At 64.8% G+C, this 13,224-nt stretch overlaps 1 protein-coding gene across 1 annotated transcript; it reads left to right on the top strand.

The window, feature by feature from the left end:
• Positions 1-771: 771 nt before the first annotated feature.
• PHF24 (PHD finger protein 24) lies at positions 772-11,533 on the top strand. The gene is made up of 8 exons (XM_052778861.1): positions 772-1,121; positions 6,200-6,572; positions 7,518-7,703; positions 8,180-8,258; positions 8,361-8,563; positions 9,164-9,330; positions 9,554-9,655; positions 9,769-11,533. Exons 2-8 carry the CDS (start codon positions 6,204-6,206, stop codon positions 9,863-9,865), a joined length of 1,203 nt encoding a protein of 400 aa, XP_052634821.1. The 5' UTR covers positions 772-1,121; positions 6,200-6,203; the 3' UTR covers positions 9,866-11,533.
• The last annotated feature ends 1,691 nt before the right edge of the window (positions 11,534-13,224 follow it).

Genomic DNA, 13,224 nt, shown 5'->3' with positions numbered 1-13,224 from the left:
CCATCCCCACTGCCCAGGCCCCTCTGTGCTAACCTTCAGCACTAATCCCAGGCCTGGCTGGAAGCTGCTCCTAGGAGGACTCAGAGGCTTTTGCACCCTAAATCATCCCCAGGTACAGCTGGCAGCTCTTGAAGGGGAAAGCACAACCCCCTCAGCCAGTGGTACCCCATCCCAGGAGGGTTACAGGGTGCTGAGTGACTATCTCCACCAGGATGGTGCAGGGCAGCTGGGGATGCACGTGGAGCAGATATCCCACCTTCAGAAGTGCTGCATTAGGGCTGTGCTCTCCTCTCCAGCCCAGCACCCTCCCTCCTGCTCCATCACCTCCCTTGCACCCTCCATGAGCCCCCAGCCCTGCTGCAGCCCTGTGGTGTGCACCCAAGTAACATCCAGTCCTGGGGACCAGGGGAACCGAAACCCCTGGTGCTGCATTGCACCGGGCACACAGGGCTGCATATGCCCCTGCTGCACCACAGCACCGGGAGGACAGCCTGCCTGCAACGCTAACCGGCAGGCATTGGGTTAAAGCAGTTGCAGGTAGCCTGTGCCCATGCCGCTGGGTCCAGGGAAGACCCTGCGGGTGGGCAGGGGAGACCTTCACTTCTCCACGGATGCAGCCCCATCTCCGTAGTCCTTGAGGTTTTTCTCAAAGAAAGGCAGTTCGGCCCGGGGGGCCAGAGGAGATGCAGGGAAAGCTTTTATTGGTGTCTCCCTGCCAACGTCAGCCCGGTTAAAAAAATGCTTCATGTCTCAGAGAGCTGTTTAACATAGCTCAGGCAGCAATTGGTACAGGGACAGCAAACCAGGCTGCATCTGCTCAGCCCCAGTCACAAGCTCCCTGCTTCCTCCGTGCGCGCGTGTGTGTGTGTGTGCGCGCACTAGACACAGGCATCCACTCCCAGCATCTTGCTGTCTCCTGCATCCTCCGGCAGCAAGTGCAGGGCTCTGGCTCCCTGGGTACCAGCCTCGCCGCTCCATCCCCTGGCGGGGATTTGCATGCAGGGTGCAGGATGCAGTGAGCACCCTCGAGTGGAGAGGGGGTCGTGGCCAGAGGCAGCGGCGATGGACACCGTGTGGACTGCTTTCTAGGGCTCGTGCTCCCCAGACGGACCCTGACCCTGGTAAGTGCCTTTTTTGCTGCCGTTGGCTCTTTGCCCAGTCCATGGCATGGGCTGGCCACATGTCACAACACCCATGGGTGGGTACCCCTGCTGCCCCCAGGGTCCTGGTGCCAGGCTCCTGTGATGGGGTGCCTGGGAGTGGGGATGTGAAAGGGGTGGGAGGGTCCTGCCCAGGCATTGGGGTCCTCATGTGGGCGCTGGGGAGAGGGGCTGGGGAGGGACATGAGGAGGAGAAGTGGGGAGCTGAGCAGGAGCCGTGTCTGCTGCAGGGGAAGGGACTCTGCTGTCACAGCATTTTCATCCCCCTCTGGGAGATGGAGGCATGCGACACACCTATAAAATCTGCCATGGCATGGCAGGATGGGCAGCCTGATCCAGCAGGGAAAGCAGCCACCAGCTCGGTGTCCCCAGGAGGGGGACACAGCACAGCTGGGGCTCCAGCCACCCCCCAGACCTCCCCACCAGGCTCCTGCAGCCCTGCAGAGTGTGGGGAGGGTACAATCAACCACGGACCCCCCTGCCCTTTGACAACGAGGTCACCTCACAGCAGCAGCCCCAGCAGTGCCACAGTCCCAGCATGTGACATCTGCCAGGGAGAGGGGACACAGGGGTACTGCCAGACCCCTCCGAGCATCCCCAGCCAGCTCAAGGAGGTGGGATGCGGAGTCCCCAAGCAGAGCCTGCTCCCTGCACTGCCTGGCCCCCCTCGCCCCAGGCAGGCAGCGGCTGGCAGGGTGTGCAGGGCTGTGCCAGAGCCACAGCAGCTCCTCCCAGCCCTGCTTGGTGCCCTTCAGACCGAACCCTGGGACCAGGCTGCCATGGGCCCCCAGGTCCCCAGGGTGTCATCCCCATTGGTACCCCATCTCTCTGTCCCCAGGTCCCTAATGCTGCTCCCAGGAAGACACAGCACTGGGGGGTAAAAACACCCGGAGCCTGGAGAGGGCAGGGAGGAGGCCTGGCCCGCAGGGAGCCCGTGGGGACAAGGCGCATCCTTCCCCCCCAGCCAGGGTGCCTGGGAGGGGGTCCTGCTCCTGGTGCACCCCTGCTGCATCCCCTTGAGGGTGGGTGGAGGGAGCGCCATGGACCCTGCTCATGGCATGCACCAGCCCAAGAACCTGCTGGCCCTGGGTTCGCTGGCGGGGCTTTGCATCGAGGATGCAACATGGGGCAGGCAAGGATGGCTGAGGGGGGGGCAGGCAAGGAGCCAAGAGCCAACCCTATGGGCCCTATGGCTCTGCACCCTCAGCTCCCCATGCCACTGCCAGGCACTGCAACAGACCACCCTGCACCCGTGGCCCCCGAAACACACTCATCCCACACCCCCATCCACCACAGACACCACCACACACCCACACCAACATCCCTGCACCCAAAGCCACCACCCACCCCGTACCCACAGCCCGCACAACCCCCACTGGGCCGTAACACCCACCCTGTTCTGCTAGCCATGCCGTAGAACATCCACCCTGTAACAGATCCACCCCTAACGCATCCACCCCTAGTGCATCCATCCCGCGCTGCTCCCCACCGCAGCCATCCTGCGCTCCCAGCCACCACAACGCCCTCGCTGTGCTGCGATACACCCACCCACGCATCACCCACCACCCCGCACCCACCGCCACCCTCACAGCCAAACCCGGCACCCTGTAACCCCAGCACGAGCCACAGGTGCTCCCCGCTCCCGCTGCCATGGGGGAGAGGAGATTTTGGAGCCATGCAGGGACTGACGGCTCTGTTTGCTTTGGGATGCTCTGCCCTGCTTCATTCTCCCAGGGTGCCTCCGTGCTGGCCACCAGCTCCATCCCACCAGTGCTCCCATCCTTCCTCCTCCCCCGAGACAGGCTGATCCCCATGACAGCCTCGCCTCCGTGCCTCAGTTTCCCCATGCAGAGAGCTGCGTGGGGCTGGGAAAGATGAGTCCATGGGGGCTAGAGGGATTAAGTGCTTTCTGGCTCGGTGTTTTGCTGCAGGGATGAAGTAGCAAGGAGCAAATCCCCATCAGAACAGCATGGGGAACGGATGCTGCCCAGGGAATGGGGCAGGAGTGCAGGGTGTTGGTGCAAGGGAAGGGAAGGGGGTGGGAAGGTGACCACTACCCACAGTGACAGCCCCCAGTGCCGGCAGGGCTCGCTGGAGCTGGGCGTTTGCAGGCAGCTCCAGCCCATGCCCAGATTTAGCTCCTCCGTGGGGGCGACCTAAAAATAGCCCCCGTATTGGCACCCGGCAGCAAGGTCGAGGCCTTGGTGCCTCGGGCCAAGGTGAGCCAGGTGGTGGCACCAGGTCCCAACCACCAGGCACTTTGAGGGGTGGCCACAAATAGCAGCAGAGACACCTTCCCCCAGGGACACATGGGGATGCAGGGGCTGCTTGGTTAGCTGGGCTGCTATGGGGTGAGGATGCCTCGGTCCCCCCACCCCATGTCCAGGGGTCGCCGGGGAGAGGGGGGACCCCCCAAGCCTTGCAGGACCCTGAGCCGGGCCAGGCTCTGTGTGGGGGTGATACCCCACCCTGCACAGCCAATGGGTCAGGCAGGGCATGGGGAAAAGGAGGTCCTGGAGAGTGTGGAGCAGGTTTGGGGTATCTGGAGAGCATTGGGGCCTGTGGAAAGGCAGTGGGGTCTGGACACAGAGCTTGGGGTGAAGCCATTCAGCCCCTGGATGTGCAGGCAGGGTCCGGCTGTGCAGCACTAGCAAGGACAGGGAGGCCAGAGGGGGCTGAGAACAGACACAAGCCATGACAGGAGTGACACCCTCCAGACTCCAAGCACGCAGCAGCTGGTGGCACTGACTGTGGCAGGAGACACTCAGGGTGGCCTTGGGAGAGGACAGGGAACTGGGATATGGGCTGGGATCCTCTGGCAGTGGCATGAGGCAGTGGGGCAACCACACCATGAACACACAAGGGAACATCATTTTGGGGCGATATAGCAAGCCCGTACACCAGCCGCCCTGCTGATGCCCGGGCTGCCCTGCCGTGCCACAAGGTGGTTGGGGATGGGCCACCCAGAGCCCCACAGCGCTGCAGGGAGATGCTGCCGGCACGCTGGGGATCAGAAGCACCAGTGCAGCTACTGGGGGGACTGGTGTGCCAAGTGCTGGGGTCCACACCCCTCTTTTCGCTCTTCTCCATGAGCCCAGTCCCTCTGCGACCTCTGCTCTCACCTTCTACCCAAGCCTTGGGCAGGATGAGGCCAGGATCTCGCCAATGCTCGGTGATGCAGGGGACCTGCAAAGGCAGGCCTTGGAGAGGGGATCTCCCTGCGGTGCCCCTGGCTCGCTGGCTTGCAGGCAGAGCTGCAGTGCTGCCCAGCAGCAGAGCTGATCCTGCCCATGGCCGATGGGGTCCTGAGCTGCCCGGGCAGGGGGTGGCAGCACGGTGAGGAGGCAGAGACACCCAGATGTCTTCTTTCCTGCTGGCACAGCTGCAGGGATGCCGTTGCTGTGGCTCAGGCACGTGCCTCCAGCTCTTCCCCGCTCCCACCTTTGCAAAGCCCTAGGAGCTGCAGTATGCCGGGCTCCAGCCCTGAGCCAGGCATGGGGGCCGATGGGAGCAAAAACCCCCACCCACGCGTGTGCACGCTGCTGGGACCCCCCACATGTGGGGACTTGGGGCCCCCCCGTGGGACGGGGCCCACATGTGTTGCACACCCAGCTCCTCGCGTGGGAATCTGCACACAGATGGTCCCGTGGTGGCGGGGGGAGGCTGGGAAATCACATGCATGTGTGTGTGGCGGTGTTTGGGTTTGCACGCCCACCCGCGCGTGCGCGTGAACAGAGCCCACGCGGCTGGGGGTCACGGGGCAAAAGCGTGGGGCCGAGCATCTGCGGGTGTGGGAATGAGTGAAGGGCCACGGGCTGCCGCCTGCCAGCACGCTCTGCTCGGCACCGCTGATGTGGGGCAGCTGTAATCACCCTGCCCAGGCTCCCTGCCACAGCAGTGCCCGCAGCGCCGTGCCCTGCCACAGCCATGAGACCCCGGCATCTGCGATCGTGCTGCTAATTATCCCACTACCTGAGGACTTCCCTGCTGAGGCTGGCAGGGCGGGATACGGCTGCTCTGACGTCCCCCACTTGCACAGGCAGCGAGTGCTGCCTCCCAGTCCCCAGACACCAGCTGGGAGTGCCTCTTGGCTGCAGCGTCTTCCATAACACAACCCTGGCAGGGCACGGGGGCAGTGCCAGGACCCAAGAGGGGTGACGCTGTGCCCCACACCGCTGGAAACCAAATCCTGCTTCTCCCCAGCTTCAGCTCACCCCCATTGAGATGGAGCCTGACCTGCTATTGCTGCTGCCATTGCCCTCCCTGTTCCACCGCAAGATGACCTTCCCTCGGTCCTGCAGCCAAAATTCCTTCTTGGGACCCATGTGCCTCAGACCCATGCACTGCTCCCCTTCGCTCCTGCACCCTCACAGCCCTCCCATGGCTGACCCAGCTTCTCCACATGGCTCCTTGCAGGACCCAGGATGCCCAGCAGTCAGGGCAGCAGCACACACACGTACACACAAGCATGTGAGCCCAAGAGAGACTGGGGGGTGAAGAGAAATGTAGGGAAGGTGAAAGACCCAGCGCCAGCTCTGCTATGCCCTAGCCCTGGGCAGAGCTGCAGGGAAGGACACCTCTCACCCTTGGCTGGCCAAAGAGGCTTTCTCCAAGGCAGAAAGGAGATGCATGCAAGGGGCAGGGTTACAGCTGGTCCCAGTCCCTCTGGGATTTACTGGTCTGGTATGGGAAGGGTCTGGATGTGTTTCTTGTTAAGCTGGAGTCTACAGAGCAAGGATGGGGGAGGCAGGGTGCCCACAGACCAGGTCCCTGCCTGCTGTCCTGCTCCCCCCCAACACTCAGGCCCTCCATGGCCAGATCTCCACATGGCTTCGGGTCCATCTTGCCATGGCCACCACGGATGACGCCAGTGCCAGCTTGCCATGGAGCCCCCATTTCTCCTTGCCCTGAACTGATCCCCACACAGCTTTGGGAAAAACCACTGGGACACCTTTTTTCAGCCAGGGACACGGTGCAGGGGTGGGGAGCAGCATTGCACCCCGAGACCTTAGCACTGAGTACCTTCCTTCCCACCACAGAGCCATGGGTGTGCTGATGTCCAGGCGGCAGACGGTGGAGAAGGTGCAGAAGGTCAGCTTGGCCGTGTCAGCCTTTAAGGACGGGCTGCGGGAGCAGCCATCTACACGGAGGCGAGCAGAGGTGGGGGGCACACGCCGGGGGACGCTGGAGCAGGAGGTGCAGGAGGGAGAGGAGGAAGCATCAGCAGGACCCTCCCAGCCGGAGGAGAGCAGCGCCAGCAAGGCGGCCTGGGAACGGCTGCGGGACGGCCGGGGCGTGGAGCCGGAGGAGTTTGACCGGGCCAACAGGTTCACGCCACCCGCCTTCATCCGGCCCAAGCGGGAGCTGCACGATGATGAGCCCCCGGACATCAGCCTGGAGCAGCGGGAGCAGGCGAGCAGATGGAGCATGGGGACAGGGAGGGAGGGAGGGAGGGAGGGAAGGGGATGGGGCTGGGGCTAGAGATGTGCAGGGGAGACCCGAGGGATGTGCAAGTGTTCCCAGTGCCTGCCGGGCAGTGACAGCCTCCCCGGGCACAAGCCCCATGAAGGTGGCTCAGCGGGGCAGGGGCCTGCGGGTCGGGCTCAGCAGCTGGAGGTGCCACGCAGGGAGGAGGATGCAACTGGTCAGACGTGCCCTGGAGGGATCCCGGGGTGTCTTGGAGAGGAGAGGTCACTGCTGGGCACAGACAGCTCCAGCTTTGGGAAGAGAGAAGGACCATCTCATCTACACGTTCGTCAGCCTACAGCCAGCCAGCCTACAACGCAACCCATCCATCCACAGCTGTGACCCTTACAGCCCAGCCCATCTACAACCCAACAGCTTATCCACCCATGCCCGCAATCCTACAGCTCACCCGTCCCCACCCATGACCCTACGCATCCATTCACCCACCCTGACAAGCCTGCACCCCAGCCCGCCTACAGCCTTACAGCTTATCCGTCTACACCTACAACCAGCCAACCCACACATCAGCACTTCCACTCACCCATACTACAACCCAAAAGACCAGCCAACCTACAACCCCACAGCCCGGCTATCCACACTTACAACCCAGAGAACCTACGACCCCACAGCCCCACCGAGGCTACAGCCAGACCCATCCACCCTCCATTCAACCCCACAAACCCATCCACCCTCCTCTAAACCCACCAGCTGTGCCCCCTATGACCCCACCACCCACCTCTTCCCTATGCCAGCCCCACGCAATCCCACTTTCCCATCCCCTCTGCCCCCCAACCTCCATCCCCACCTGCAAAGAACCACCCTGACCCCCACCTTGAGAAGCCAGCCCCTTGCCCACGCTCCCCCTCTGAGCAGCTGCCCGTCTCTCCCCAGGTCCTCAATGACGAGATGTGCGAGATCTGCGAGGTGTGGACAGCTGAGAGCCTCTTCCCCTGCCGCGTCTGCAGCCGGGTGTACCACGATGGCTGCCTGCGCCGCATGGGCTACCTGCAGAACGACAGCGCCGTGGAGGTGACGGAGACGGCGCACACCGAGACAGGCTGGAGCTGCTACTACTGCGTGAGTACCCCGGGGAGGGGGGGGGACACCAGGCTTCTGCCAGGTGGTGGGTGCTCCCCAGCACGGACATGAGCAGGGTCCAACATTGCAGCCTGGTCTGGGGCGATGGGGGACCTGCTGCTCCCCAGCTCCTGCCACCCACCTTGGCCTGATGGGGAGCCACTGGATGGGAGGGGACAGAGGCCCTTCACTGCCTCCCCACCCCAGCAGCCAGCCCCCCAGCACCTTGGCAGGGGACGTGACACCAGCGGTCGTGCCGCTGGGCACGTGAAGAGCCATCGTAGAGCTGAAATGGCACCCAAAGCCCAGGGGCGTAAAACCACCCCGCTGCGGCACCCCTGGGTGACGCACTGCACCGTCCCTCTCTGCACGCCCACACCCACGCGCCTTCAAGGGATCCCCATGACACGGCACGGGCGGGTGCTCGCACCATCCCGTGCCTTTGCCCTACGGCTCCTCTCTGCCCCACAACCTAGGACAACCTGAATCTCCTGCTGACGGAGGAAGAGATGTACAGCCTGATGGAGACCCTGCGGCACTGCAAGATCATTCCAGGTGCGGACCCTCCCCATGGCGGGTCCCGGACGGTTGTGGGACACAGCTGGGGAGGTGGGTGCCCCCTCCCCGGGCACCGCACAGCCAGTCTGTCCCCCACAGAGACCTGCCTGACCCTGGACGACTTCCTGCACTACAAACACCTGGTGCACAAGCAGCAGTTCGAGCGGCCCATGGCCGAGGCGCAGGAGGAGCAGGCAGCCCTGCAGTTCTCCGCCCTGGACCCTGACAAGAAGGGGCACATCGAGTGGCACGACTTCCTCTCCCACGAGTCCATCCAGCTGCTGCAGAAACTACGGCCACAGGTACAGCTGCAGCACCCAGGGCTGTCTCCCACAGCCAGCACCCATGGCCATGGCACCCAGGGCCAACTCCCACAGCCAGCACCCACGGCCACAGCACCTGGGTCTGTCTTCCACGGCCAGCACCCATGGCTGCAGCACCTCCCTCAGCCGCGGCACCTGGGGCTAGCTCCCACGGCCACAGTGCACATGGACAGCCACCGCAGCCATTACCCATATCCGTGCCACCCAAGTCCCGCTCCCATGGCTGGCACCCACGGCCACGGCACCCAGGGCTGTCTCCCATGGCCAGCACCCACAGCTGCAGCACCCAAGGCTGGCTCCCACAGCCAGCACCCGTGGCCACAGCACCCAAGTCCAGCTCCCATGACCACGGCACCCAGGGCTGTTTCCCATGGCCGGCACCCACAGCTGCAGCACCCGGGGCTGGCTCCCACAGCCAGCACCCGTGGCCACAGCACCCAAGGCCAGCTCCCACGGCCAGCACCTGTGGCTGTGACACCCAGAGCGGGAGACCCCCACAGCGCTGGGCGTGGGACCAGGGGTGTTTCCCGTGGGGCAAGCACTCCCCCTTCCCCTCTCCGCTCCCCCCCCCCCCACCAGAACGCCCTGCTGCGGCTGCTGACGGCCAAGGAGCGGGAGCGGGCGCGGGCGGCCTTCCTGGCCCTGGACCAGGACAGCGACGGCTTCATCGGGGAGGGCGAGTGCCGCCGCGCCCGGCACGCCTGGTTCCGCAAGCACCAGAAGGAGATGCCGTCCTGCAACGTCAGGTATGGGGACGCCCACCCCGGGGTGGGGGCGACAGCCCTGCCGGGGGCTCTCGCCACGGTCCCAGCACCCGCCGAAGGGGCTCGGCGCACAAACGGGTTGCCCCCCTCTCTTCCCGCCACCTCCCCCTCCGTGGTCCCGCGGACCCTCTTCCCCCCGGCTGCCGCCATTTGGGGCGCAAGGAGGTGGGGTGAAGCCCACCCTCCTCCCCCCCCCCACCCCCAGCATCAGCCACGTAGGGCCCATGTCGGAGAGCAGCCCCGCCAGCAGCGGCAGCGGCAAGAGCCAGGAGAAGACCCCGGCGGCCACGGAGCGGGAGGAGGCCAGGTGAGGTGGGGGTGGTTTGGGGAGGGAGGACACCCCCCACCACCACCCCCGCCGCCATTTTGGAGGTAGGCGCTGGGGGGGGGGGGAGCCGCTGATCCCGCCTCTGCCCGCAGGCCTGTCAACTGGCCCGGCTTCCTGCGGGAGAACGTCGCCTACATCCTGGCCGCCCGCCCCAACAGCGCTGCCCTCCACCTGCAGCCCCCCGCCTAACCCCAGCAGCGCCGCCATCTTGGGCAGCGAGGCCTCTCCCGCCACGGAGACCTGCCCCGCCCTCCCCTGCGGGCGGAGCCGGCCGCCGATTGGCTGGCGGGCGAGCGGCCGCTCTGCCCTCTCCCCCTGCCTCCGCTTCGGATTGGCTGCGAAGAGGACGGGCGCCCAGCTCCCACGGGCTGAGGGAGCGGGTGCGGCTCTGGCGTCTCTGATTGGTGGCGGGGAGGTGGGGCGGGGCAGGGAGTGGCCCCGCTGCCCCCACGCCCCACAGGGGCCCGCTGGGGGGGGGGGGGGCCTGTGCCCAGGGATGCCGTGGGGCGCAGGGGGCAGGCAGCCTGCAGCCCCCGCCATCCCGGGCCCCACAGCACCCCCTCGCCCGCCAGCGCCGGGAGCAACCGGGGACCTGACCCCAGAGACCCGCAGACAGAGCAGGGTCTGCACCCCCGCCCCCAACCGGGAGAAGTGGGGCTCGCTCTGGTCCTGGAGCTGGGTCTGGGTATTTGTGGGGCGAGAGCGGAGGCCAGGGCAGCCGTGCACCCCCAGCCTCCTGCAGCACCGTGGGGCAGCAGGGCTGAGCCTCTGCGTGCTGCCGGCAGCAGCACCCCGGCGGTCTGCGGCAAGCTGACTCCTCGGGGGCAGGCCGTGGCTGACCCCCGCTTGGCCTCTTTCACATCCCTGCCCAGCTCCAACCGGGGCTGGAGCCCAGGACGTCTGTCCTTGCACCCACAGCTCGTAGCCGTGTCTGGGAGAGTGTTTCTCAGCACGGCTTGACCCTGCCCTGCTGGGGATCAACCGTTTAATGCCAACAGCGATGGTGTGGGAAGGACCATCGGGAACAGAAAGCACCCGGGGGGTGGGGGGGGCAAGGTCTGATGCACAGGAGCACTCCCCTGCATCCCTTGTCCCCTCCTGTCCCCCTGGTCCCACGGGATGCTCTCCCCCTGCTCAGCATTCCGGTCCCCACACCAGCCCCATTCACTCCTGCTCCCTCCCCAGCATGGTGAGTGGGCATCCCCACCTCACTGGGGGCATTAGTGCTCCGGTGAGGAGGAGGAGGAGACAGAGCTCAGAGCCCCCCGGGGTGTCAGCTGCAGGGATGAGGCAGTCTCTGGGCAGGGTTGATGCCCAGCGGCCCTAAGACGGATGGATGTGCTCAGCCCACAGGTGAAGGAGCAGGGACCCCCAGAAACCTCGCCCCACACACACCAGGAGTCAGGATGCCCAGGTCCCACAGCAGCCCCAGCAGCTGCCCCTGACCCTCTGACCCTTTCCCCGCGGTGCCCTCAGTCTCTCCCTGCCTGGCGTGCCCTGGCTCAGCCAGGGTGCCCCAGGGTATGCACAGACCAGGAATGCATCTGTGAAAGCCTGGTCGCTCCCTCACCTCCACCCCCTGATGCGATGGGGGCACCGTCCCTCTCAGCCCCCCCTTCCCCAGTCAGTGCACAGGTCCCCTTTCCAGGGACTCTTCCCGCTGCAAGACAGGGAGGCATGCCAGTGCCATGACATCTTTCTCTACCGTCCTGGCGTGCCAGGCCAATGGGGATATTTTGGATGCCAGGTCAAGATGGGGCCAGAGCCATGGCCATGGCGAGGAGGCGGCCGTGGGTGCATGGGTTGCAGCACCCGCTCTGTACTGAGAAGCATCCATTAAACAGCTGTGTCCAACTAGCCTCCGGCTGGCGTGCTTACGGGACTTCTGGCTTCTCCTCAGGGATTTCTGGGGACCCCACAGCTGCCTGTTGTGTTTATCACCCTGACCCAGCCCTCGGGTCCCTGTCCCATCATGGGGACATGGGGCCTCATGTCCCCAAAGTGTCCCACAGCAGCGACAGGGGGAAGCCTGGGGGTGCACCCAGGACCCTGCAAACTTGGGGTGCCCCGCATTTCACCAGGAGAGCACACAGTGGGGAGAGTGCCTGGCTGGCCCCACAACCACACCAGATGCTGCAGCGGGAGGGACACCCATCCACTGGGATGAGGGTGCTCCTTGCCTGCAGAGGCACTGGAGGCTGTGAACAGAGCACTAGGCACCGGGGACAGCTGGATGCTGGGAACGGGCTGTTTGCAGCGGTGCTGGGAAACTCAAAATAATCCTGCAGAGATACCAGGCGTCTCCCAGAAGAAGTGTTTGGAGGGTGGTCCCCATGGCTGGAGGCTCCTCCAGTGTTAGCCGCATCTATGGAGCTCCCAGGGAAAGCTGTGACTGTTGCTGGTAGCACGTGGTCTGTGGGAACCAGGCTGCTGGCAAAGGGGGCTCGCCTGCCTGGGGGGGCTTTCCTTGCACAGTGCCTGTGCTGCAGCTGGGAGGGGAACAGGACTTAAGAAGTGGCTCTGGGGGAGAACTAGGAGGGGGACACTGCCCTGGCAAAATCCGTAGAGCCTGTGGGGACACAGAGCTTGTTGCTAAAAGCTGGACTTGGATATTTCAGCCCATTCCCATGGCTGCAGTGGGCTGCCATTGCATCCAGACTACAGCGGTGGTGTCCAGCTGGCCCACAGAGAAAATCCAGTGAGCGTTTCAGGCCCTGGCAGATGGATTAGATGTAAAAGCTCCTGGGAGAGACACCCATTGCCTTGAGGAAGAGGATGGGCACTCAGAGAAAGGAGGAGCTGGCAGTGGTTTGTGTGCCTGAAGCTGGGATGCCGCACGTGTGTGATGCCATGTGCTCTGTCCCATGGAGGGAAGCCCTGGTGTTAATTGCCACATTATTGCTCTGTCTGCTGGAGCTGAAGAGCAAGCTGGGGCAGAGCACAGGTCCTGGGGACCCTGGGGGAGAACCACCCTCTGCCAGCACCCCAAACCCCCACCCTGAGCACCCCACAGGATCCAAGTTGGGAGGGCAGAACCTCCCCAGAGCTTGATCCAGCCCCACTCCGCATCCAGCCCTTCCCCAGGGGACAAGGCACGGGCGGCTTTCCCAGCCAGCCCCAGCCTACCCTGCCACCCCCTGCAGCAGCCTGGCACCCCTGCCCAGGCACGCAGCCGGCTGGTGTCCCTGGGGAGCTGGCTAACAAGGGCCGCAGGTGGCCAGGCTGGCCCACGTCCCGCAGGGCTGTGCTGTCACTGCTGCAGTGCCAGCTGCCCAGCACGCATGCTCTGCCGCAGCTGCAGGTCCCCAGCAAGCTCCTGCCGTGGGGCAGAGCATGTCCCAGCCAGCTGTGTCTCTGCATGGGCAGCCTCGAGGTGTGGGAGGACGTGGGGGGGGAATGGGCAAGGTGGTGTCGTGGCATCTCTTAGCTGTCACCTGCTCCTCTGAGACTGGTGACCTCAGAGACCCTGTCCACAGAAAGCCTCCATGGTCTGCAAACTGCCCTCCCAAATGCCAGTGCAAACCTTCCCCCACATGTTGGTGCAAACC

This window comes from Harpia harpyja, chromosome Z (genome assembly GCF_026419915.1).
Source record: "Harpia harpyja isolate bHarHar1 chromosome Z, bHarHar1 primary haplotype, whole genome shotgun sequence".
Lineage (NCBI taxonomy): Eukaryota > Metazoa > Chordata > Aves > Accipitriformes > Accipitridae > Harpia > Harpia harpyja.
Note: the sequence above shows the minus strand (reverse complement) of the source record. Positions and strands in the feature narration are given on the sequence as shown.